This window comes from Ahaetulla prasina, chromosome 5, assembly GCF_028640845.1.
Source record: "Ahaetulla prasina isolate Xishuangbanna chromosome 5, ASM2864084v1, whole genome shotgun sequence".
Classification (NCBI taxonomy): Eukaryota; Metazoa; Chordata; class Lepidosauria; order Squamata; family Colubridae; genus Ahaetulla; species Ahaetulla prasina.
The window spans coordinates 108169229-108196180 of NC_080543.1; the positions used below are offsets into that span (position 1 = coordinate 108169229).

Below are 26952 nucleotides of genomic sequence, written 5' to 3' on the forward strand. Positions count from 1 at the left end.
CGGAACACTGTTACCTTCCCACCAAAGGTGGTTCCTATTTTTCTACTTGCATTTTTTATGTGCTTTTGAACTGCTAGGTTGGCAAAAGCTGGGACAAATAACGCAAGCTCAGTCCATTATGCAGCACTACGGATTTGAACCGCTGAAGTGCCGAACTTTCATCAAGAAGCTCACCATCTTAGCCACTGAGCCACTGCATCCCTTGGAGCCTCTGTAGGGATTACTTAATTTTCTAAAGTTAAATGGAAAACAGCTCAGGAAGTATGTATGTATGTATGTATGTATGTATGTATGTATGTATGTATGTATGTATCTACTTACTTATTTGTAACACATTTGCTGATTTAACAAAAAATGATCTCTCCTTCAAAGTGTACATTCTAAAAGTGTACAGTCTGAATTTTAATTCATGGGAGTCTGAATTTTGTCTAAATTTCAGCTGCCTCTAATTTTTGAAAGACATCAGTGACTTGATCTTGAGATGACTTACGCAGTTCACTGTCATGAAAATTTGCAGCTCAATACATAAGCAGCTAGACTGGTAAAACATAAATTTCTTCTTCCCTTTCTATGCTCAAAATTTGTTTTGTTCATTACTCATTGTATGATTTGTTGGAGCTAGATAGAAGGTGTCTGAAAGGCATTGTCATCAACTTAGATGACAAATCATATTGCTGATTATTACAAGAGAACAGAATTTTGGATAGATATTTGCTTTTCACACTTTTTACGTGTTCTACCCATGTTATCAAAAATACATTTGGCAGCAGAAACAAAAAAGGAAGAGAAGAAGAAATAGTAGTAAAAAATGGGTTATTCCCTTCCATTTACTAAGAGTGGAAATAATAACAAGAGCTAATCATACAAGATAAAAAATACATTATTTCAAACAGTCAGGAAAAGAAATTCCTTGAAACCTGGAGTTCAAATTAACTACTTTCCTGAGACACAGAACTGCAGCAGTAATTTATGGTACTTATATGTGTTCCAGTGATAATATCAAAAGCAAATAATATTTCTATAAGAGTTTCTTGACAGTATATGTGTGTGCGCACACACACACACACACACACACACACACCTATACAGAAATATATGTGTTTATATATCTCTGTATGAATGATATGTTCTTAATAAAGGGCGATTTTTAATCGGGTTCAGTCTTCAGAATGAAATATGCCAACCTGTAAAATAACCAGGAGCATCCATTGAGTTCAAAGCACAGAAGAGTTTATTATTACTACCCGGCTCAGTGGCTAAGATGCTGAGCTTGTTGATCAGAAAGGTTGGCAGTTCGGCGGTTCGAATCCCTAGCGCCGCATAACGGAGTGAGCTCCCATTACTTGCCCCAGCTTCTGCCAACCTAGTAGTTTGAAAGCATGTAAAAGTGCAAGTAGAAAAATAGGGACCACCTTGTTGGGAAGGTAACAGCGTTCCGTGCGCCTTCCGCATTTAGTCATGCCAGCCACATGACCACGGGAGACGTCTGCAGACAGTGCTGGCTCTTCAGCTTTGAAACGGAGATGAGCACTGCCCCCTAAAGTCGGGAACGACTAGCACATATGTGTGAGGGGAACATACAAAGGAATCGATTCAATTGATGGTCCAGGCTAAATTGGTGCTAAATTAAGGTGAACAGAATTCACCGGATGCTGGATCTGGGTCTCTTGTAATGACTCTAAACCAATCTCACATTTAAATCCGATTTGAAGTTCAGCTTGTTCTTCTCATACATAACCTTATCCATGGCATTTAACTAAAGATTTGTTAAGTCATATTGTCAATTTATTCATAGAAAAAAAACAAGGTGAGATATACCTCACTTGCGTCTGCCGGGATTCACTGTATAAATGGGGCACAGTATCCTCCCCTTAGTGTGACTGTGGAGTCCCATGTTGAACCATAAATCACATTGTGACCAGCTGTAAGCCGAGGGCATATACTGGTCCAGTTTCTGATTTTTTTTCAAATAAACAATACTGCGCTTCAATAGATGGCCTAGACCAGTGATGGCTAACCTTTTTGCCATCGCATGCCAGGATGGGGTGGGTGAGGGTAAGATTTGCGCATGTGCATGCCCACTTCCATAATTCTATGCGCCCTGCCCTGCGCATGCATGCGTAACCGCCATCCCACCCTGTTCCTGGCACGTGATGGCCTGGTAGGCCTGTTTTTCTTTCTCACCTGGCTCCAGGTCCTCTCTATGCATCTGGGGAGGGCGAAAATAGCCTTCCCCACCCCCTCAGAGGCTCTCCATAGGCCTGAAATGGCCTGTTTCCCAACTTCTGGTTGGATAGGAAGTGATGTTTTTTGCTGTCCCCAGCCTCCCCAGCCTCTCTAGGAGTCTCTGGAGGTTGGGGACAGCAAAAAATGTCACTTCTTGTCCAACCGGAAATTTGGAAATGGACCGTTTCGGGCCTCCAGACGGCCTGGGGAAGGCTATTTTCGTCCTCCCTAGATGCATAGAGAGGATCTGGAGCCAGGTGAGAAAGAAAAACGGGAATTCCCCACCACCCCCAGGCCCTCCAGAGGCAGGAAACAGCCTGTTTCCCTACTTCTGGTGGGCCCAGAAGGCCCGAAAATCAACTGGCTGGCGTGCGCATGCCCGCTGGAGCTGAGCTGGCATGCCCACTGATATGGCTACGTGTGCCATAGGTTCGCCATCACGGGCCTAGACCATGGGAGTCAAACTCACGGCATCATGTTGCTGTCCTGTGATGTTTCGTGACATTTTTCCCCTTTGCAGAACTGGGGTTGGCGTGGCCTGCGCAGGCTGGATAAAAATCGATGATTTTTTAATTTTTTTTTTTAAAAATAGATTTTTTTAAAAAAATCAGATTTTATTTTATTTTTATTAAATTTATTTTATTTTTATTAAATTTATTTTATTTTTATTAAATTTATTTTAATAAATAAATTAAAATATATTTTAATAAATTTAATAAAAATAAAATAAAATCTGATTTTTTTTAAAAAAATATTTTAATAAAATGCTTTTGGAGTAAAATCTGTCTAAAGATAGTTTTCTCTTTAAGATACATTAATAATTTAACTTATTCAGCATGAAATGGAGATTAGTTGTGCAGCATGAGGCTGTATATTTTGCAATATTGCGACTGTTGGTGAGTCAACAACGGGTCAGAGGAGGAGCTGCTGCGGGAGAGAAATGACAATTGCTCTTTAAAAATTATGATTCAAATCAAGCTGATTTAAATCAAGCCTTTTTACTAGTGATTTAAATCGTGATTTAAATTGACTTGATTTAAATCAAATCCACCCTGGGCCTGCCTATGATGCATCCGGTCTGCGGGCTGCCAGTTTGACATCTCTGGCCTAGACTTTGGGATCTGAATATAGATCCTTTTAACCAGGGGTCTCCAACCTTGGCAACTTTAAGCCTGGTGGACTTCAACTCCTAGAATTCTGGGATTTGAAGTCCACCAGGCTTAAAATTGCCAAGGTTGGAGACCCCTGCTTTTAACATTAATATTTATTGTGTTTTTTTAAAAAATCTAGACAAAACGTGAATATATATTGCAAGTCCATGTATGATATGCCATATGCTAAATCAATCAAGGTAAGATATGTTCAGGAAATGAAAAATGTATCTTCTAAACAACAAGACATTCTAAACAAGGTACAAGTTATGAAATATTTCACTGAAGTGTTCCAAGTTAGTGGTGTTCCAATGAAACAACAGAGCTAGAATGTTCTGTATCCAGAAGAACAACACTTGAGATGTTTCTAATGTTCTGTAGCCAGAGAATATTCTAGCCTTGTTTTTCATCAAAAGAAAGACAGCTAACAGTTCCTGATGAAAATCACCAGTCAGTCAATTTATAAAAATTCATTCATCCATCTGTTTCTCTATCCCTTTCCAACATTCTGGCATTTTTTTCCTTTGTCATGTAGCAGCGTTAACAGGTGGGAAAGTGAAATTGAGGACTTGTATTCTTTTTAAAAGAACAGGCTAATCTACATTTATTTCAATTACATGATTACATGCCTGATACCAGGCAGGGTAGGATAACCTGCCTGAAGGTCAAACAGAAAAATGAATGCCAGTCCATGCATGGTGATATTTTTTTATCTTTTTATACTATTAATGTAGGTTGCCTAAATCTTGTAACAGTCAGATTTAGCATGGTTTATTTGGAGGAAAGGGGGTGGGGCAGAGAGTGCTGGGTTCTGTCTGGCTGCCTCAAAGCAAAGAGATTGCAGTTTCTACTTTCTGGAATGAAAACAAGCAAAAGAAAGACAGTAAATTCCTGCTCATAGGAAACCTCTCCAGCCCTCCTGCCTGCTTGCTTCAGCATATCTTAATATGCTCAGCAACCCAGAACAAAACAGAGTATGTACCTCAGCTCAGCAAACAGAATAGAGTAGAGTAAAGTAGAGAAGAATAGAGTAACAGTGATGGGTTGCTACCGGTTGGCCCCGGTTTCGGTGAATCGGTAACAGTGGTGGCGGGAGGCTCCGCCCACCCGCTCAGATATCATCAAATACACTGAAATGGTGTGTGTGTGAGTGAAGCGAGCGCGCACGTGCGAACCGGTAGCAAAGGTAAGTGAAACCCACCAGAGTAGAGTACAGTAGAGCAGAGCAGAGCAGAGCAGAGCAGAGCAGAACAGAACAGAACAGAACAGAACAGAACAGAACAGAACAGAACAGCTTTATTGGCCAAGTGTGATTGGACACACAAGGAATTTGTTTCCGGTGCATAACTCTCAGTGTACATGCAACAACAAAGTGATGGGTCATATATCATAGATCATAGTTACAATAATTAATCATAAGATACAACAAGTGATAAATCATAGATACCAATAGGAGAAGGTAGTAGCAAAGATGAGAAGATGAGAAGGATAATACCAGTACAGCCCTACAACCTGGATAAATATCTTTAGGTCTAAGACAGTGGTGGGAATTAGATGTTCAGCAGAGTGATGGTATGGGGAAAAAACTACCTTTGTGTCTAATTGTTTTGGCATGCAATGCCCTATAGCGGAGTCCAGAGAGGGGAAGTTGAAACAGTTTATGTCTAGGATGTGAGGGGTCTGTAGTTACATTACTAACTACATGTTAGTAAGGCTCTTTTTCCATGTAAAGCAAAGGGATAGAACTATAGAAGAACTTGTCACAACCTATCCTCAGTCTTGCATCTTTTCACTCTAAACCATGTTCTCAAGTCTACCCAGACAGGGCATGAGAAAGCAATGAATAAGATAAACTCAATAAGCCAAATTCACTCACTCAATGTTTTTTTTCCAAATGCACTCAAAATCAAAAGTATCAGAGCAGTCAGTGTATAACCAGCCAGAGAAACTAATACAGAGAACTTCTGAAAAAAACAGAAACAACCCAAAGATGACTAAGCTGAAGAGGATATGTTTGTCTCTGTGTATACATTTTATGCATTTTCTTTTGTCTTGATGAAGGTAGATTTACTTGAATGTGCCATATGTATATGTAGACTCTTGAATTCAAAAGGCTGATCACATCAGTACTTGAAACTCCACATAGCATCTCTTTGTATTCATCATGACATCACCAATATATTTTTAAAGCATAACAGTGCAGGTTCATGTATATTCATATATATCATGCCGCCCACCCCTTTGAAGAACTGAAGAGGCTTCTTGGATGAGAAGGGAAACGTTAAAAAAAACAACTAAGAAAGTCCAATTGCCTTTTGGAAAAAACAACTTTGGGACTGATTTAGAGTATGGTCCTTCATCATCCGCCATTTTTGACATGGGACTTCCCTTTGTCAATGCTGAATATATGAGCTCCTTATTCCAGCTACATTATATTATTATTCCAACTTATTCCAACTCTATTACAGAGTTCTCAGGCAAAATAGACATTGCATTTTTATTTGGTCAGAGCTTTCCCCCTACTGATTTCACCAGAACATCCAACACAGAACAAAATCAAGCATTATCAAAGCTATTTGCTGGAAGACATATACCTAGTAATTTGATTACTACAGTCTTGCTGGGTTTGTGCTTTGAAGTACTAAGGCTTCATTAAGCATCTTTTCCTACATATCTGTGAAGCAAGGCATATCTTTCTTTTCAGAAATGTTCTCTTCACGTACATGATGCTTACCTTTGATAAATGTTTTTATAAGGGTTGGCTAAAGAAACCGTATAAAAGTAAATATAAAATTCTGGGCATGCATTATTCATTATTTAAGATAAAACTATACTAATTTTCTATAGTCTTTTTATATCAAATTGAGGCAAAATAAAATGCAAATTACATACATATTTAGTCTTTAGATGTTTTGAAGTCACCAAAAATCTTGTAACCAGTGAAGGACTAATGAAAATATTAACAGCAAATTCTCTTTCCTTCTGCCATTCATTGCAATGTGTACTATAATAGTGTCATATCTGGTACACTATTGCAATGTGTACCAGATACGACAGTGATTGTACAAACTTATTTTAACAGCTGTTCTGATGTAATCTGCATGACTGCGTGGCTGAATTTCTTACAGTACTTGTAACCCAGCATCCCTCAAAGAAATCAGCTATTTTAACCCAGATTGGATCTATTCTTTTAGTATTAAAAATGTTCTAAAGTAGAAATATAACAAAAATCTGTTATGTAATTCTTTTAAATTACACTGCCATAGTGTATCAAATTTGTGTAAGTTAGCACAGACTTGGGAAAGTTGTGTAAAAACGCCATAGAACTGGCTGCACTAAAAAAAAAACCCTAATAAATTGAATTTACCATACAATTTAGGAGTTAATGTAGATACTTTTCTCCAGCAATCTAAATGACTCTTTTATACGTGGACTTCATCAAACAGGCATCAATATAAACCTGTCTATTTACTTTGCAATAAAAGCTGGAGGAACTCTGTTGCATCCAACAAATTAAGATCTGATATTGGCATAGATCATGAATTTATTGTTAATTTCTAACTTAAGGGGGAAAAAAGCAAATCATAGTATAAAAACTCAGCAAAGACGTTACTGACAGACAGAACTGGCAGGTGAAGGAGTAAAACATTGAAAGATGTCATTTATTGGGACATAAAAAGTTGGCAGTGACTGAAGAATAAAACAGAATACTGTGTAGAAAGAATGTATCAAGGCAGGTAGTTTAATTTTTAACAAGTTTAACAGGGTATGGGCTAGATATATAAACTGTAAAGAAAACTAACTGATTTTGAAAAAAATCTATATTTAAAAAAGTAGGGGAAAGGGACATTTAAAAAAATAAAACCATCTGCTTTATAAAGTAATGGAATAAAATAATAAATAAGTATTGCACTTTCATGAAGCTAACCCAGGTATCTCTGTCCAAAGATTATTGCTGCAGCCAGCAGCAGCTTCATCTATGTTACTAAATCAAATCAAAATATTTTATTACTATCATAGATCAGATCTACAATCCCAAGGGTCTACTGACATACTGTAGGTGAGGAATTACAAGAAGGCATTAAATTTGAGACTAGCTCTATCTAGCACAAGCAAAGAGCCTTTCATGAATTTGAAATGATTGTTGTTGAATTTATTTATTTATTTATTTGATTTCTATACCGCCCTTCTCCCGAAGGACTCAGGGCGGTGTACAGGCAAAAATAAAACAGACAGTACAATATATAATTTAAAATGCAATTAAAAAACTTATTTTAAAATTGGCCTGAAAATTAAAATATACAATGAGCTAAAACCCCATTTAAAATTAGTTAATAAGAATTTTAAAAATTTGATAAAATTCAATTTAAGACAGCCCCGCGCGCATAAAAAAATGCGTCTTCAGTTCGCGACAGAATGTCCGAAGGTCAGGTATTTGGCGTAAACCCGGGGGAAGTTCGTTCCAGAGTGTGGGAGCCCCCACAGAGAAGGACCTTCCCCTGGGGGCCGCCAGCCGACATTGCTTGGCGGACGGCACCCTGAGAAGTCCCTCTCTGTGAGAGCGTACGGGTCGGTGGGAGGCATGTGGTAACAGCAGGCGGTCCCGTAAGTACCCAGGCCCTAAGCCATGGAGCGCTTTAAAGGTCGTAACCAGCACCTTAAAGCGCACTCGAAAGGCCACAGGCAGCCAGTGCAGTCTGCGCAGGAGCGGTGTTATATGGGAGCTACGCGGAGCTCCCTCTATCACCCGCGCAGCTGCATTCTGGACTAACTGAAGCCTCCGAGTGCACTTCAAGGGGAGCCCCATGTAGAGAGCATTACAATAATCCAGGCGAGAGGTAACGAGCGCATGAGTGACCGTGCACAAGGCATCCCGATCAAGGAAGGGGCGCAACTGCCGAACCAGGCGAACCTGGTGGAAGGCCCCCCTGGAGACGGCCGTCAAATGATCTTCAAACGACAGCCGTTCATCCAGGAGGACACCTAAGTTGCGCACCCTATCCTTTGGGGCCAATAACTCGCCTCCAACAGTCAGCCGCGGCTGCAGCTGACTGAATCGGGGTGCCGGCATCCACAGCCACTCCGTCTTGGAGGGATTAAGCTTGAGCCTGTTTCTCCCCATCCAGACCCGTACGGCTTCCACGCACCGGGACAGCACTTCAACAGCTTCATTGGGGTGGCCTGGGGTGGAGAAGTACAGCTGGGTGTCATCAGCGTACAGCTGGTATCTCACCCCAAAGCCACTGATGATCTCACCCAATGGCTTCATATAGATGTTGAACAGAAGGGGCGAGAGAATCGACCCCTGCGGCACCCCACAAGTGAGGTCCCTCGCGGTCGACCTCTGCCCCCCTGTCAACACCGTCTGCGACTGGTCAGAGAGATAGGAGGAGAACCACCGATATACGGTGCCTCCCACTCCCAATCCCCCCAACCAGCGCAGCAGGATACCATGGTCGATGGTATCAAAAGCCGCTGAGAGGTCTAATAGGACCAGGGCAGAGGAATAACCCCTGTCCCTGGCCCTCCAGAGATCATCCACCAATGCGACCAAAGCTGTCTCCATGCTGTACCCGGGTCAGAATATACTCAACCTCAGCTTTACCTTTAGCTAGATCTAAGTCTCCACAATTCACATATGGTAAGAAGTACATCAGAGTTGAGGTAGTGTAAGAGAATTGCGCATGACATTTTCGAAATGAAGGCAAAAACTCACAATGCGTACCCAAGGACCTACTTGATTATACATATCTTGAGTTCTAGTCTTCATACTTAGATGACTTATGATTTTTTTCTGTTTTCTTCTTTATATCTTTTACTTCATATATCCGACAGTGGCAAGATGCTTCTAAAATGGGCATCTTCTGGTCACATGTTGCATAATAGTAATACAATCTTTGTTGTCCTTTATATTGTTTTCAGAACAGGAGAAGGCATACACTCTAAATCAGGGGTGTCAAACTCACGTGGTCACGGCAGTGTCATGTGACATATCGGGACTTTTCCCCCCTTCGCTAAACTGGGCGGGGGCGTGGCCAGCGCTAGATGCACCCAGACCACAGGCCGGGAGTTTGACAGCCCTGCTATAAATCAACTACGTTTTAAGAAACTGACTTTCCTCTAAAATGCCAATCGTAATTATATCTATACGTCTAACATAATAAGAATTGGATAGAGGTCTCTATGGAAACTTGGAGACAGATTTAGAGAAAGGGAAAGAATTTGTTTATAGTATGCAAAAAATAAAATGTTCAAAAATCCACATGAATGTACATTAAATTTCTAACTTTAAATTGTGGCTATGGGGAATTTTAAATTACTGTCAATTTCAAACAGCAAGATCTCAATTTGGTTTGCTACTTTGGTAGCTTTATTTAGAAATCAACGTACCTGCAGACATGCTGGTGCTCTTCCTTGAGGCTTATTCACATCAACATCTACCAGCTGCCATCCTCCTGTAGCATCTTCATGAAACATCTGGAGGGGGAAAACACTTGTCAGAATCTATTTATGCGCTCAGATCTACAAACAAAACGAGTGATGTTTATTTTGTGACCATCCTCTTCTCTACATTGCGTTCTTTTCTTCTCAGAAATCTATTGTTATTACAGAGAATGCAGTGCAGACTCCATTGATTTCATACTAAATTATTCCGCCGCCTTTGTCCTTGAATGGTCACTGATTTCTAGTTACAGATTTTGTGGCTGGTGCTGAACATAGGACCTGCAAACAGGAACCAGTTCAATTTCTTGGACGAGGAAGTCTTCCATGCAGAAAACTACACGCAATACACATGAAATAGCCATGCCTGGCAACAGAACACAGATTATTACAGAATACTAAAAATGTGTACTTTTTGTAATAATGTACTGCAATGAAACGTAGAGTGAATAAGAAATAATGTCATGGCTTTACATAAGCCAAGTTTCCTTGCTTATTCTCCTCTCCAGCATGATCTAAAGGTGGCTAAATAATGTATCCTTCCTTCTCTAATTTGCTTCCCCTCACAGGCCTTAAAACCAACTATTCTGTTGAAAAAGGCCAAAATGAGAAGGAGGAAAGCTGTCTCAGGCCTTTTTCATAACCACTCTTGCTATTATCATCACTTACTCCATGGGAAGGATCCTAGAAATTTGTTGCTTTTGAAATAATCTAGTATTTTTATTGATAAGTCAATAAATAAATAAATGAATAAATAAAAAAAAAAAGATTTGTATGGCTGCCCATGTAAAAACACAACTCTGTGTGGCTCAAATATTGATATTGCTTGTAAGGCTTGCTAGCCTGAGAGGGAGATAGAAATAATTCAAACAAATCAATCAATCAATCAATCAATCAATCTATATGAATGTTAAGGGTTATCCGCTGAATTATGAATATTAGTTATTGTATGATTATGTAGTATATGAGAAAATTCAAAAATAAAATAGTATGGCTAGAAATGCATATAAGCGGAGACTCAATTTTGCTTAGGCACGGGGCTGAACTGGATGACCTATAGGGTCTCTTCCAGTTCTGTTACTCTGTTAAATTTGTTAGATGTTATTCTGCTTTAAGACAGTGGAGAAAAGACATGCTGAAAATGTAACAATGTTGTGTTAGAATAAATCTTGTTTGTTTGAGGCCCGTTACAAAGAGGCCCAGCTAAAGGGAAATTCCTTAATGCCAAGGCAGTAGAGATAAGGAAGAGCCATACTTGCAAAATATTTTATGGATAGTTATAGGGAGGTGTTGATGAACATGAAATTAGAGAAAGAGATGATGTTGTCTCTGAAGGCGTAGCGGATTAGCTGTGATCGGTCACTGGATCCGATATAGGAGGGGCATGTGGGGGCGTCGGGATAGAGAACTATAAAATGTAATGCTTTTGAAATTTCAGGTGTGCCTTCCTGGCTCAAACTCCTTTGTTGAAATCTGCTGGGATACCACCCTATTTTGCAAAATTGCCTTTTTTTTTTTAATAAAGTCTCTTTGTTTTTATCGACCCATGCTTGTTGGTGGAATTCATTTCCAACAATTACTACCCATGACGAGATAAATTGCATACTGCAACTTAATTAGAAGAATGTGAAGGGTAGAAACGTTATATAATGTTTGAAACAAAGTTTACATGACAAAATATAAGCTATACATATGTGAAAATCAATTAGTAGGGAAGATATGGTATGAAAATGACTACAAGCTGCCCATAAACCCACACAAGCACTACCAAAAAAGCAAAACAAAACCACCCCACCCCAAAAACTCAGTGAAAACCAAAAGATACCTCACTAAGAAAGAAAGATAATTATAGAGTCAACTGCAAGATTGCAGCCGACACTACATTGGACCATCAGGATATCAATTACAGGAAAGATGAAGGTACACAGATCTGCAATGAAGAACAAACACCAAAAATACCTTTTAACTATTTACCCTCTCAAAATGAACCACACATTTGAGTGGGGCAATAGAAGAAAAATTGACCAGATAAATTGCAGAAGAGCCAGATAACTGAATGAGGTTTCAAAGCCCATTCATTACTAATACTGATGATGTTACCTAGTTTGGTAATGAAACGTCTGCAAGAAAACAACCAAGCTCAGAGAGCAACAAGAACCCCTCATTTCAAACCTGAACTAATCTTTATTGGAGCCAGATAATTCCTGAACGTGCCAACAAGAGAACAAGGCATGACTTATCACCAAGGTATGTAATCCAAACCATTCACAACACATTAATAATCAGGACAGAATTAACATTAGGTTAGATCAAAACACACAAATAAAAGCTAATGTTTACCACACACATCCATTTGTACATATAAACATTTAGCCATGTTTACCTGAGTAGTTGCGGTTGAAGTTGTACTGCTTCTGGAACCCCACATCTGTTGAAACTGCACACGGATTTCAGCAAATGTTTCAATGATGACAGCAATAAATACGTTCTATAAAAGAAAGAACATATATGTAAGGAAGCAGACAAGGATTATTTCCAAAGCCTGCTTAATTGGATCCATCACCACAACAGCACTCAACAAGGCTATTACTCTAGGTGCCTAGGAGAATCTCTTTTGGTTTTAAATAACAAATAATATTTATTGTGCTACTCGCTATTCTGCTCCCTCCGTCGCCCCACCCTTTTTGGTAGTAAGACAGCATATTTCATTTGTTTTCAATATAACAACAGACTGTTTTCCACTGGAATGAAGATGAAGAATATGAATAGCATCGGCACAAGAAAATAATATTAAGCATGGGGCAAAATCAAACCCAAGAGGAGCACTAAAAGAGGTCAGAACTTTAGAAAAACAATATAAATTCTAGAAAAACTAGAAGGAAGGAAGGAAGGAAGGAAGGAAGGAAGGAAGGAAGGAAGGAAGGAAGGAAGGAAGGAAGGAAGGAAGGAAGGAAAAGGTGCTGGATGAGGTACAAATGAGTGAGGTACAGACTTTCTTATGTTCTAATGAATATGTTGGCCTCAATTGGGAAAATGAAGAGCTTTCTTGCTTGGAAATTGGGGAACAACTGGAAGCAAGATAAGTACAGACCAACAATAGCTCTTGTCTACCTTTCAATAAGAGGGGACATGGTGGTTCAGTGGCTAAGATGCTGAGCTTGTCGATCAGAAGGTCGGCAGTTCAGAATAGAATAGAATAGAATAGAATAGAATAGAATAGAATAGAATTTTTATTGGCCAAGTGTGATTAGACACACAAGGAATTTGTCTTGGTGTATATGCTGTCAGTGTACATAAAAGAAAAGATACCTTCATCAAGGTACAACACTTACAACACTTAATGATAGTCATAGGGTACAAATTTAACACTTAATGATACAACACTTAATGATAGTCATAGACTACAAATAAGCAATCAGGAAACAATATGAGTATAAATTGTAAGGAAACAAGCAACAAAGTTACAGTCATAAGCGGAAGGAGATGGTTGATGGAAATGATAGGAAGATTAATAGTAGCACAGATTTAGTAAATAGCTTGACAGTGTTGAGGGAATTATTTTTTTAATAGAGTGATGGTGTTCGGGAAAAAACTGTTCTTGTTTCTAGTTGTTCTGGTGTGCAGTGCTCTATAGCGTCGTTTTGAGGGTAGGAGTTGAAACAGTTTATGTCCAGGATGTGAGGGGTCTGTAAATATTTTCACAGCCCTCTTTTTGATTCATGCAGTATACAGGTCCTCAGTGGAAGGCAGGTTGGTAGCAATTGTTTTTTCTGCAGTTCTAATTATCCTCTGAAGTCTGTGTCTTTCTTGTTGGGTTGCAGAACCAAACCAGACAGTTATAAAGGTGCAGATGAAAGACTTAATAATTCCTCTGTAGAACTGGATCAGCAGCTCCTCGGGAAGTTTGAGCTTTCAGCGGTTTGAAACCCTAGTGCCATGTAACGGAGTAAGCTCCCGTTACTTGTTCCAGCTTCTACCAACCTAGCAGTTCGAAGCTCGTAAAAAATGCAAGTAGAAAAATAGGGACCATTTTGGTGGGAAGATAACAGCTCTCCGTGCGCCTTTGGCATTGAGTCATGCCAGCCACATGACCACGGAGATGTCTTTGGCTCTTTGGCTTAGAAACAGAGATGAGCACCGCCCCTAGAACTGGAAATAACTAGCACGCATGTGCGGGGGAACCTTTACCTTTACTTTACCTTTCAATAACTGTGCTTGACTTGGTTAAAACTTTGGTTGATTGAAATTTCTGACCAATTAATTACTGCTAATAGTGTTATTTGATTTATTTTGATGAGTTTTATTGGAGTGCTGTACACCACCAACAGTGGTGAAATCCTCTGTGGATTTCCACCGGTTCGCTGCCTGTGCATGTGCGGTGTGCTACAAAAGCATGCTGTGCATGCACAGTGCACGCCAAATGCACACTTCACACAGAAAAAGGAGGCTTAACAAGCTAAGTAGAATAGCGAGGGGGGGAGGGGAAACAGCTGTGCCACATGATTTATTCGATAGAAAACAGGAGTTATATTCTAGCAAATATAAATCGCGCGGAAAAGCTGATTGTCCGAAATACCGGTTCGGACAAACTGGTAGCTTTTTTTTACTACCGGTTCGCCCGAGCCGGTAGCTTTTATCACTACTGGTTTACCCAAACTGGTGCAAACCGGTAGCATTTCACCCCTGATCACCAGTCACTTTCCATCAAATGGGTGGCTATATAAACAAACAAACATATACAATATAAACAAATTATAGTAAAATGGATGAATTAATATTGAAAAAATAGTGATATGCTCTCAGGAATTCATTTTTTGCAGAGTAGCTAAGGGCTGGGAAGCTCAAAAAGAAAACCCAAATGAAAAGAAGTAAAAACTTTATTGCTGTAATAATAAATTGGGCTGAGGAAATGTAATTGCTAAAGAGAATGAAAAGGCAGAGCAGTCTACAATAAAAAATGGAGAAAAATCTGCCCCTAAGTGATTTTCTGCTTCAGAGCAGGCATTTCATTTTCTCAGATGGGTTTACAATTACCTAAATATACTGCTAACTCCAGCACACTGCAACCTAGTTGATAGTTAAAAATGAGGCACACAAGGCAAGATGGTACAAAGGATGAGTAATAATGTGGCCTCTTATCCAGCTTACACTGCCAGGTTTATGATAGTGGCTTGAAAGTTATCTCCTGGCCTTACGGTTACCATGAATATAAGAGAGTTGCACAGGATTTTAAATGTTCCACTTTGCAATTGATGATTATCAGAATAAAAGAATTTCTTAGGAGATTTCAAATGGTCTCTCTCCCTCTGGGTTTTTGGTGAAGAACATATTCATCCCCTGTTGAAGCTTGGAAAGAAAATTATGGCTTATGTGAGAGAATATGCCTAGTCTCAGATAAGAAGCTGCGTATGTCATTCACAAGGTCAATTGCTAATACAGTTAATCCTCCCAAGGATGATTGGGAAGAGAGAAGAGGGAAGAGCTGAAGCAGAAAATGACACAGAAGAAGTAGATGGGGTAAAATCACCCCCTAACGCCATCGTTTTAAATTATTTTCCAAGTTGAAAAAGATTCTCCAAAGACTTAAAATATTAAAAGCAATGTTAACGGCAGGTGCAACAGTTATCAATTTAAAAGTTCATACTAGCAAAGAAGGAAAATAAATAATGAAGTCACTTTTGGTATGTAAGAACACAGAGACTGGGTGGGGTTGGTTCAGGAACTGAATAGCTCAATAGAACTTAATAAGAAACTGGAATGAAGCCAGTTGGACAAGTAAAAGTCTAAGAACAGGGAAAAAAATGGATTAATTTCAGTTTGCAGCACCATCACCTGACACTTCAAATAGTCCACCTTGAATGATAGCAGTGCATGAATGATAGCAGCACCTTCAATGGTAACAAAAATTAAGAGCTGGGAAACATATAACAATTGGTGCTCTCTGAGCTTGGTTGTTTTTCCTGCAGACGTTTTATTCTGAAACGAGGTAACATCATCAGGGATAGAATGGGTTTGTTCTCAATTTATATTCTGGTGTCTTGCTTTATCAGTGTTGGTGGGAATGATCTTGGAGGTTTTTTGGTTGGGCTGTTTACTGTTAGCTTGTTTGGGGTAACTTGTAATCAGTTCCTTGATTGGGGTAACTTGTTTAGCTGTGGTGCTGGAGAAGGCTCCTGCCTATTCCTCGAACAGCAAAGTTGACTAACAAGCAGGTACTGGAGAGCATAACGCCATTATCCTTGGCAAGCAAAATCACGAAAATGCATCTCACTTACTTTGGTCATGTCATGCAAGAGAATTCAATAAAAGGCCACCAGGCCACCAAAGAACATGGTGGCTGGACACCATCAAAGCTGACACTGGTCAGAGCATAGAAAAAATCGAAGAATTAGTGCGAGATCGGAAGATGTGGGGAGACCTGGCCCACAGAATCGCCAAGGGTTATTACTTTGATAGTAAAGCACTTGCTTGGTGTGGGTGTTTTTTTTTAGTACACTTGTGTTTCCAGTTTGCCATCATAGTCTCTGCTGATCAGGATGTCCAGGAAGGATAGCGGGTTGTTGTTTTCCTCTTCTTCTCTAGTAAACTAAATTCCTCTGAAGATGTTGTTGATGGTTCTGTGGGTGTTCTCTAATTGGTCCTTTTTTATTATGATGAAGGCGTCATCTACATATTTGATCCATATTTTGGGTTGTATTTATGGAAGTGCTATGGCTTCTAGGCCTTGTGTAATGACCTCTGCTATAAGTCCTGAATGATCCCACAGATGTACCTTTAATTTGTTGGTAAGTTTGTCCACCAAACTGGAAGCACGTGGTTAGGCATAGGTTTTATGAAATCCATAATTCTGGGTGTTTCAATCTTCATGTATTTGGTTAAGTCAGGTGTGCTGTGGAGCAATGTGGTCATAGATTCTTTAGCTAAGTCCAGATCTATAGTGGTAAAAAGGGCTGTGACATCAAATGAGACATGATTTTGTCCTCATCTATAGTCATGTCTCTGAACGTTTAAAGCAGGGGTGCTATTCAGCAGGTTCTGGAGAACTGTTAGTGGAAATTTTGAGTAGTTCAGAGAACCGGCAAATACCACCTCTGGCTGGCCCCAGAATGGGGTGGGAATGGAGGTTTTGCAATATCCTTTCCCTAGGAGTAGGGAGGGAATGGGGATTTTGCAATATCCTTCCCCTGCCACGCCCACCAAGCCACGCCCTCAGAATCGGTAGTAAAAAAATTTGAACCACTGGTTTGAAGGCACTGTAGTGGGGAGTTTATTTATTTTTATTTAATTAGTTTGTTAAACATGTATAAGATAACAGATATAAGTATAAGCATGATTGTGAATACAGGAAATGGATACGAATAAATGGGGACAGTAGGATAGGGACGGTAGGCACGTCGCTGCGCTTATGCTTCTACTTGTGAGGTGCCCAAGCTTTTTTGTTAATTCTTTTGCAATGTTGTAGGTAGCCCCTCCCCCCAGTAATGATACAATTGGACAGAGAGCTTTGTTAGGTTTGTGTATTTTGGGCCATCAATACATACGCAATCAGTGTTGTATGCCTAATTATGAAACGGGTGTATTCCTCTTGCATGATTTTGGGATGTTGAGAAATTGAATTATATAGTGTTTTGATTAGCTTTTATAGTTCATCGGTCTATGAATAGACATAATGTAAAGGATTACTCTACGGAACTAACATTTTGGTTAGGGGCCAAAATAAGTGTAATAGCCTATATAATTGTTTCTATAAAATTCTCCATTCAGTAGAGGTTGTTTCTTAATCTTTGTACATTTAGAATCCTTTGATTATCATCTTCATATTAAAAGTCTCCTACCAATTCCAAACCGTCCCTATGAAAAGATATTATCACTTGGATAAAATAGCAGAATATCTTGCCACAGAACATTCCCAGTGAATGTTCCTCTTTGAGGAGTCTTCTCCCTCTTTATAATAAGATAATTCAGGAATCGCAGTAGCAGCGAACTTATGCAAACACTGGCAGCCAACACTGACATTGGCATCATTCCAAACGGTAGTTTGACTGAATGTGCCAGAATGGGGGGGGGAAAATGACAGTTACAAAGCTTAGAAAGTGAATGCAAGGAAAAATGACAACATGGAACATTCTCAGATTAAAAAGGCAGTTTGAACAACTATTTCAGTGTAGGAGAAAAGATGCTATATAGCATGTGTTACCCGGGCAGCCAGGATAAAGAACTCAATTGCATTACTTCTACAATATGGCCATATGCTGAGTATATATCTGTATTCCACCAGACCAATGAAATACTGTCTATTCGACTGAAATTCTGGAGATTGTAGAAATTCTGAAAGCTTTGAGCTGGATATAGAAAGTTTGCCAAAGACTAATCTAGCAGTGATGGCAACTGAAGTTAGCAATGTGATTTTTCCAGTTAAGACCTGGGAAAGTTCCTGGAAAACATGTAAATACATTACTCTTCTAGACCATTAATATTCTTCCAATGATGGCCTAGTACAGGGATCCCCGACCCTTGGTTCATGGACTGGCACCGGTTCACGGCATGCCAGAAATTGTGCCGCGCAAAGAAGTGAAGCCCCATCCATGGGATTCAGGCAGCATGCCAAACCATGCCTCCTACGGTTCACGAAAAAAACTCTCTGCACGGAATCAGACACTGGTGCTCAAAAGGTTAGGGGCTACTAGCCTAGTGTAATAAGTACAATTGCTAATAGTACCAATATAGTTTTTAGAGGGTCTGCTTTATAAACAAGGTATTACCTTAGCTTTCAGTATAATAACTATCTCAAAATAATGAAATCAACATTCTCCCTCCAATAACTTTCAGGATAGTAGTGTGACCAATACACACCTGTATTCATGCCAGACCATCTTTTATGTCATTATTCAGATTGCTTTCTAATCTGAATCTTCCTTCTGTTTCCCCTTATTACCATTTTTATAAGATTCTTGTTTATGTACCTTAACAAGCCAGGCAAGGAAGAAAATTAAGGTGATGAAATAGAAATAAGAGCGCCATCGGGGAAAACTGTCGATTGCTCGGTACATCAGAAAGACCCAACCTTCCTGAGATGCAGCTTCATAAACAGTAAATATGCTTGTTCCTGTAAATGATAAAAGGAAAAAAAATGTTCTATACAAATTAAATGAATCATTTAAAAATAAGCATCATCTCCCCTTAACATCATTTGCCCTATCTATAAAACACATTTCTGTGCCCCAGAAAAGCTAATGCATTTTCCTTCTACAATTCTTTTGATAAGCTTTCATCTAGTGTGCAAAATGATTTTATGGATAAAATTATGGTACAATTTTATGGATATATTAAATTATCTGATATTATATTAAAATATCTGAATATCGGGTATGCTGAATTAAAAAGCTTGAGTTATTTATACTCATTTGTCTTTTTCTACAATTCAGGCATTTAAGCATGACTCATAGTAATTCTAATAGTAATAATAATAATAAAAACAATAACAACAACAATAATAAAATAAAAATTCTAGAAACAGCTAGAAAAAATAATAATATGATTTGCCAGTTGAAGTTGAACGATTACAGAGGAAGAAATCAATGGTTGTAGAAATAGTTATAGGATCCTTTGGAGCAATACCCAAAAGACTGCCTAAATACATGGAAATTTTGAACTTGATAGGCCTGAATATCCTGACTTGGCAAAAAAACCCATCCTATTCGGAACTGTCTGTATACTCAGATGCTACCTTAACAGCTTTTAGGTCCTTATTTAGGACTTGAACTATTAAGTTTTTACCAGTCCCAGACTATGAATAAAATTGAAGATTAATATAATAATAATAACAACAACAACAAGAAGAAGGAACACAACACGCCAGATATCACAGTTGTCGAAAACCAAAACGTACAATTTATTGACATTGCAGTACCAGGAGATGCCAGAGTCGAAGAAAAAGAACTGGAAAAAATCATGAAATATCACAACCTGGCCATCAAAACTCCATGGCTATGGATGAAACATCTAACAGTGATACCCGTGGTCATCGGGGCACTTGGTACCATGTCCAAGAATTTTATAAGATACATCAACAAATTGCAGCTTCCTCAATAACACCAGTGGAACTGCAAAAAACTGCGCTACTTGGAACATCGTACATCTTAAGAAGGTACTTGGTTGATACCTAGGATGCTGGCAGCAACCCGTATCAACCATTAGCACCATTAGCAGTCAATGGCATTTGTGCCAAAACGGTTCGCCAACACAGTAATATGCCATATTTATTAGACTGCGATTACCATATTAATGTATTTTTTTTAAATTGCATCTGGAACCTACAGTCTAAAAAGCATCTTTCCCAGTATTTCTTTTCAATTAAATTGCACTGTGTAACTTTCTGCCTACAAATTAACACATAAGGGTTTTCTTTCTTTCTGTGATACCACCAGCTTCTTTAAAATTCTGCTAAAAAACTATAAAAATAAATGTCATTAGACTGACATTCGGAACATGAATGAATACTTCAGAATGAGATATATAATCTGAGTTGTTGGGATATTTAAAAAACAATTTGCTTGAGGGGCTGAATCGCTACATATCAGAATGTCAAATCAAAAGCATCTAAAGCAGACTATTCTGACATTCTGGAAAATATCTTTTTTTTAATGTTGACATTTGCAAAACAGCATCTGCTGTTTTGAAGCAGGATTACTTATAAATTAAGACTTTCTGCTTTCTATTTTCTTTTCATTCTGCCCCTCTATCTCCTTAAGGAAACTGATTCGTGCTAAAAAAAGAAGCAAACATCTGACAAATACTTATGGTGAAGATGAGATATGCCTGTAATAACACCTTATATATTGCAATCTGTCCATCATTTTTTTTTTTGGCTTGGAATCCGGACGATGGGATGTATGGCCCTCAACTATTGCACAAGACTATCATATTACATAAGCATAATTAATTATGGGAAGTTTTATTTCTGGATATGTAGGCAGACTTGAAGTGTAAAGTGTTTTAATTATGATGTCAGAGAAATCAGGAGGGACTTCACTGAGTCCTGCAATCTTCCTCCTAGATGAAATTCAACAGCTGTTACATTACAAAAAAAGAAGCAGCAAAAATGTGGTGAATGATTAACACACACACACACATATCCCAGTTCTGTGGGTGTGGCTTGGTGGGCCTGGCAGGGGAAGGATACTGCAAAATCCCCATCAGCTGGGACTCAGGAGGCAGAGAATAGATGGGGGCGGGGCCAGTCAGAAGTGGTATTTACTGGTTCTCCAAAAATTACTCAAAATTTCCACTCCAGAACTGGTCAGAACCTGCTGAATACGATGTCTGACACACACACATACACACACACACACTCCTATCTATATAGTATACAGATACATAGTTACATTTATAGATAGATAAACAGAGATAGACAGACAGACATATAGATATACAGTGTATGTAGGTAGAGGAAGGGAGGGAGGGAGGGAAGAAGGAAGGAAGGAAGGAAGGAAGGAAGGAAGGAAGGAAGGAAGGAAGGAAGGAAGGAAGGAAGGAAGGAAGGAAGGAAGGAAGGGGAATTAAAGCAAGAGCAGAAGACGGTCTGTCTTGTACTGATAGGAAAGGCATTTTCAAATATAAGCAATGGTCACTGCTACTTCTACTAAGGATTCTTTAGCACTGTCAGAGGCTAGAAAGAAAATACAGAGAAGCTTTGCTAAATCTATTTAATTAACTCCATCTTCCTGAAATCAGCCTACTGATTTCACTACTCCAAGCATTGGCATTGCATGGCACACTGCTTTTTGTTGTTAATAATAATAATAATAATAATAATATTTTAATTTGTATACCGCCCTTCTCCCGAAGGACTCAGGGCGGTGAACAGGCAGATAAAATATACATACACACAATAATTAAAAACATCCCTTAAAAAACTAATTTAAATGCCCAAAATATTAAAAAACGTACTTCCCCGTAAAATCACAGAATTTAAAAAACCCATCCAATAAAAATAAGAATCAGGCTAGTCCAGCCATACGGAATAAATAAGTTTTAAGTTCGCGGCGAACTTAACGGTTGTTGTTATTAGTTGCGAAGTCGTGTCCGACCCATCACGACCCCATGGACAATGTTCCTCCAGGCCTTCCTGTCCTCTACCATCCTCTGGAGTCCATTTAAGCTCATGCCTACTGCTTCAGTGACTCCATCCAGCCACCTTGTTCTCTGTTGTTCCTTTCTTCTTTTGCCCTCAATCTTTCCCAGCATTAATCTTTTCTCCAGTGAGCCCTTCCTTCTCATTAGGTGGCCAAAGTATTTGAGTTTCATCTTCAGGATATGGCCTTCTAAAGAGCAGTCAGGGTTGATCTCCTCTAGGACTGACTGGTTTGATGGCCTTGCAGTCCAAGGGATTTGCAGGAGTCTTCTCCAGGACCATAGTTCAAAGGCCTCAATTCTTTGGCGCTAAGCCTTTCTTATGATCCAACTTTCACAGCCATACATTGCAACTGGGAAAGCCATAGTCTTGACTTTATGCACTTTTGTTGGCAGGGTGATGTCTCTGCTTTTTAGTAAGCTATCTAGATTTGCCATAGCTTTTCTCCCAAGGAGCAAGCGTGTTTTAATTTCTTGGCTGCAGTCCCTATCTACGGTCATCTTGGAGCACAGGAAAATAAAATCTGTCACTACCTCCATTTCTTCCCCATCTATTTGCCAGGAATTGAGAGGGCCGGATGCCATGATCTTAGTTTTCTTAATGTTGAGTTTCAAGCCAACTTTTGCACTCTCCTTCTTCACCTGCATTAAGAGGCTCTTTAGGTCCTCTTCACCTTCTGCCATTAGAGTGATATCATCTGCATATTTGAGGTTGTTGATATTTCTCCCGGCAATCTTAATTCCAATTTTTGATTCATCTAGCCCCGCCTTTCTCATGATGCGCTCTGCATATAAGTTAAATAGGCAGGGTGACAGTATACAGCCTTGCCGGACTCCTTTCCCAATTCTGAACCAATCAGTGGTTCCATGTCCAGTTCTCACTGTTGCTTCTTGACCTGCATATAGGTTTCTCAGGAGACAAATAAGATGGTCTGGTATTATCATCGCTTTAAGAACTTGACATAATTTGTTGTAATTCACACAATCAAAGGCTTTAGCATAGTCAATGAAGCAGAAGTAGATGTTTTTCTGGAACTCCCTAGCTTTCTCCATGATCCAACATATGTTGGCAATTTGATCTCTAGTTCCTCTGCCTCTTTTTTAAAGTTTATTTAAAAAACACACACAGTTACTCACAGAACCTGTGGTGACCTCTTATGAAGTCCTAGCATTCTAAGAACCTCAGTTAAGAAAGTCTGTTATATACTAACGTTGCTAGTGTGTTGAGGTTGTATATTTTGTAGCGGTTTCAAAAACAGCTACAAAAATATATGCAACCAAATAAAAACTGAATGCACAAATTACCACACCAAGCAAGAAGAGGACCTTCTGCACACAAATTCCAATCGTGCCTTTTATAACTTTGTTAACAATAAACTTAAAGACTCAAGATCCATCCCACCACTAAAAGATTCTAACAACAAAGAATACAATGACGAAACAGTTAAAGCTAACCTCTTCAACATTTTCTTTGGCTCAGTTTTTGTTAACAGCAATAACACATATCCGACATTCCATAAACGCACCAGCAATGAATATGATGACTTAACTCATATAGATTTCACAGAAGATAACGTTGGAAAAGCTCTTCATAACTTGAAACCATCGCTATCTATTGGACCTGATGGACTATGTGCATACTTCTTAAAAAAACCTTCCACTAATATAGCAGAACCCCTAAGCATAATCTTCGATAAAGCTTTCACTACCAGTTCCCTTCCCAAACTTTGGTCACTAGCCACAGTCATCCCTATCTTCAAAAAAGGAGACCCCAGCTTAGTTGAAAATTACAGACCGATCTCTCTGTGCTGCGTCACCTGCAAAGTCATGGAATCAACCATCAACCAATCCATTACCTCACACTTAGAAACTAACAACCTACTCTCCAATAAACAATTTGGTTTCAGGAAAAAATTATCATGCAACTTACAACTTCTCCACTGTAAAAATATATGGACTACAAATCTTGATCAAGGCAAAACAATAGATGCAATCTACATAGACTTCTGCAAAGCTTTTGACTCAGTAGTACACGATAAACTTCTCCTAAAACTAAAATTCTATGGCATTTCAGGACCCCTTCACAAATGGATATCTGCTTTTCTGTCTAACAGACAGCAAGTGGTCAAAATTGGCAATGCTCTATCAAATCCTGTTCCTGTCAAGAGTGGCGTTCCTCAAGGCAGCGTCCTTGGACCAACACTCTTCATACTATACATTAATGATCTTTGTGACCATATCTCAAGTAATTGTGTTCTCTTTGCTGACGATGTCAAACTATTTAACACCACAGACAATGCATCTATCATCCAAAAAGACCTTGATCATCTAACCACTTGGTCTAAAACTTGGCAACTCCAAATCTCAACCAGCAAATGCTCAGTCTTACATATTGGAAAAAAGAACCCAAACACTAAGTACATACTTGATGGACATTACCTTACAGATGACCCCCACCCCGTTAAAGACCTTGGAGTTTTCATGTCAAATGATCTAAGTGCCAAAGCCCACTGTAACTACATAGCAAAAAAGGCTCTAAGAGTTGTAAACCTAATCTTGTGTAGCTTCTTTTCCAAAAACACTACACTACTAACCAGAGCATATAAAACATTTGCTAGACCAATTCTAGAATACAGCTCACCTGTTTGGAACCCTCACCACATCTCTGACATCAATACAATTGAACGTGTCCAGAAATATTTTACAAGAAGAGTTCTCCATTCCTCTGAAAATAACAAAATACCTTATCCCACCAGACTTGAAATCCTAGGCTTAGAAAACTTGGAACTTAGTCGCCTTCGACAAGACCTAAGTTTAACTCATAGAATCATCTATTGTAATGTCCTTCCTGTTAAAGACTACTTCAGCTTTAATTGCAATAATACAAGAGCAACCAACAGATTTAAACTTAATGTTAACCGCTTTAATCTAGATTGCAGAAAATATGACTTCTGTAACAGAATCATCAGTGCTTGGAATACTTTACCTGACTCTGTGGTCTCTTCCCATAATCCTAAAAGCTTTAACCAAAAACTTTCTACTATTGACTTCACCCCATTCCTAAGAGGACCATAAGGGGCGTGCATAAGCGCACAAACATGCCTACCGTTCCTGTCCTATTGTTTTTCTTTTCTTCTTCCTATATATATATATATATGCTTATACCTCCTAATATTTACTCATATATATGTTTATATACTATATAATCTTTTTATATGATGTTGTGACAAAATAAAAATAAAATAAAAAAATATATATGCAAAAATGATGCAACCAACAGCATAAATAAATTCAGTTAGGTATCTATACAAAATTACCACTAATGTTCTAGTATTGATAGTGACATTTGAGAGTCTAACATAGTAATATGAGTATCACATTTCTAAAAAAATGCGGCAGTGGTGGGAGAAGTCAAAAAGATAGATTTAATGGATTATAGCTCTTTTCCATGAGTAAGTAAATGAATCAATAATAGTTAAGTACACCAATGAATTTCAAGCTTCATCAATGAGACGGAAGTACTTAATTTGAGGCAGAATCATATAGCAGGGCACCAAGCCAGACTAGTCAAGTAGCTCAAAATTCCCTTATCCCACACATTTAGGAAAATCCAAATGCCACATAAAATGTTGCTTGTAGCAACCAAAAAAGAAAATTGTAGAAGGAATCCATAATGCTGTTACATAAAGAGTTGAAAAACTGGATTTATATATTTATTCTTTGCTTAAATACCAGCACAGGCAATCTGTGCCATCTGAACGACCCCCCCAAAAAAGAACAATGGCTTTATAATAATAATTTTAAAACCCCCAAATATATAGCAGCCAAGTGTACAATTTTTCATATTGCCTGATCTGCCCTTGAGTAACTGTTCTTCTGGTAATTGCTACTGTAAGTGTTCATGAAAAGAACATTTGTGGGAGATCATTTTTCTTTCTTCTCTCAATGTGTGTTGGCTGAGCACATTGGGAGGTTAATTTAACAAACTAAAACACTGTTCAACAGGGAGGAGCTTAATTCTGATCAGATTCAAGCAGTGCTTCAATTTTGTGCTATGTAATTTTCAAAAATACTTCACCCCTCTGGCCAATTTTCTTGCAAGCTGGGTATCCAGTAGCAATTGGCATACATTGTCACATCCTCTACAGTCTGTGAATCTGTGGTGAAAGTAAAAGAATGAGGGGATTATTCCTATTTCTCATTTCTCAAAATGGCAAGAATTCTTGAAATGTTTAATGTAGAGCTGAGAGAAACCATGTTTATATTTAAATATCTATGGAGATCCACAACATGTTTGTATTTGTATTATGTATCCTTACTTTAGGAATTAAACTAAGTGTTATCCAACTGGCTCATCAAAGTGAAAAAGAAGATAAACAGGGTCAAAGTAAAGAATAATGTACTGTGGGACAATACAAAGAAATACAACAAAACGCTCTTTGTTGTCATCTAATTTTATCGAGCTGAAATACTGCATGCCGTCAATACAAAATAACTCAAAGAGAGATCATTAGTAATTTGAATCTCATCCTTATCAATTTAGTGAACTGTTGTAGGTTGAACACTACCTGTACTTACAAGTACACCCCAATTATTTCAATGTTACTTACTCTCAGGTAAGTGTGTACACAAATGCACCATATACAGCCTCTATACCCTTTGGACCTGGTTTTCTGCTGCACAAATTTCAGAAAAAAATATACTGTTCTATGATACTTCCTCTTCTGTAAATTAGCTGTAAAATAAAATGAAGCAACTTCTGACAAAAAGGACATTGTTAGAAAAGAAAAAGAAAAAATTCCGAGATAGAAAAATTTCAAGGAAGACAATTCTCATATGAGTTCTATTGTATAGAAGAAATTAGTAGAAAACAACTGCAGATGCACACAATCACACACACAGACTTGAGATAACAATGAAAAGCACAATCAATAACAGGGCAGAATAAAAAGGGGATCTGATTTTCTCATTTCCTGGAAAAATTTGCTTCAAAGCAGGCAGG

General features: G+C 38.6%; 1 protein-coding gene across 1 annotated transcript in view; it reads right to left on the bottom strand.

The window, feature by feature from the left end:
- The window catches only part of NALCN (sodium leak channel, non-selective), a 463243-nt gene that overhangs the window by 102720 nt on the left and 333571 nt on the right, over positions 1-26952 (bottom strand). The window contains exons 9-11 of the mRNA XM_058184759.1: positions 18782-18924; positions 12202-12306; positions 9768-9854 (exon numbers count right to left, since the gene is read on the bottom strand). Coding sequence (XP_058040742.1) covers positions 9768-9854; positions 12202-12306; positions 18782-18924 — 335 coding nt within the window. The remainder of the gene's footprint in view (positions 1-9767; positions 9855-12201; positions 12307-18781; positions 18925-26952) is intronic.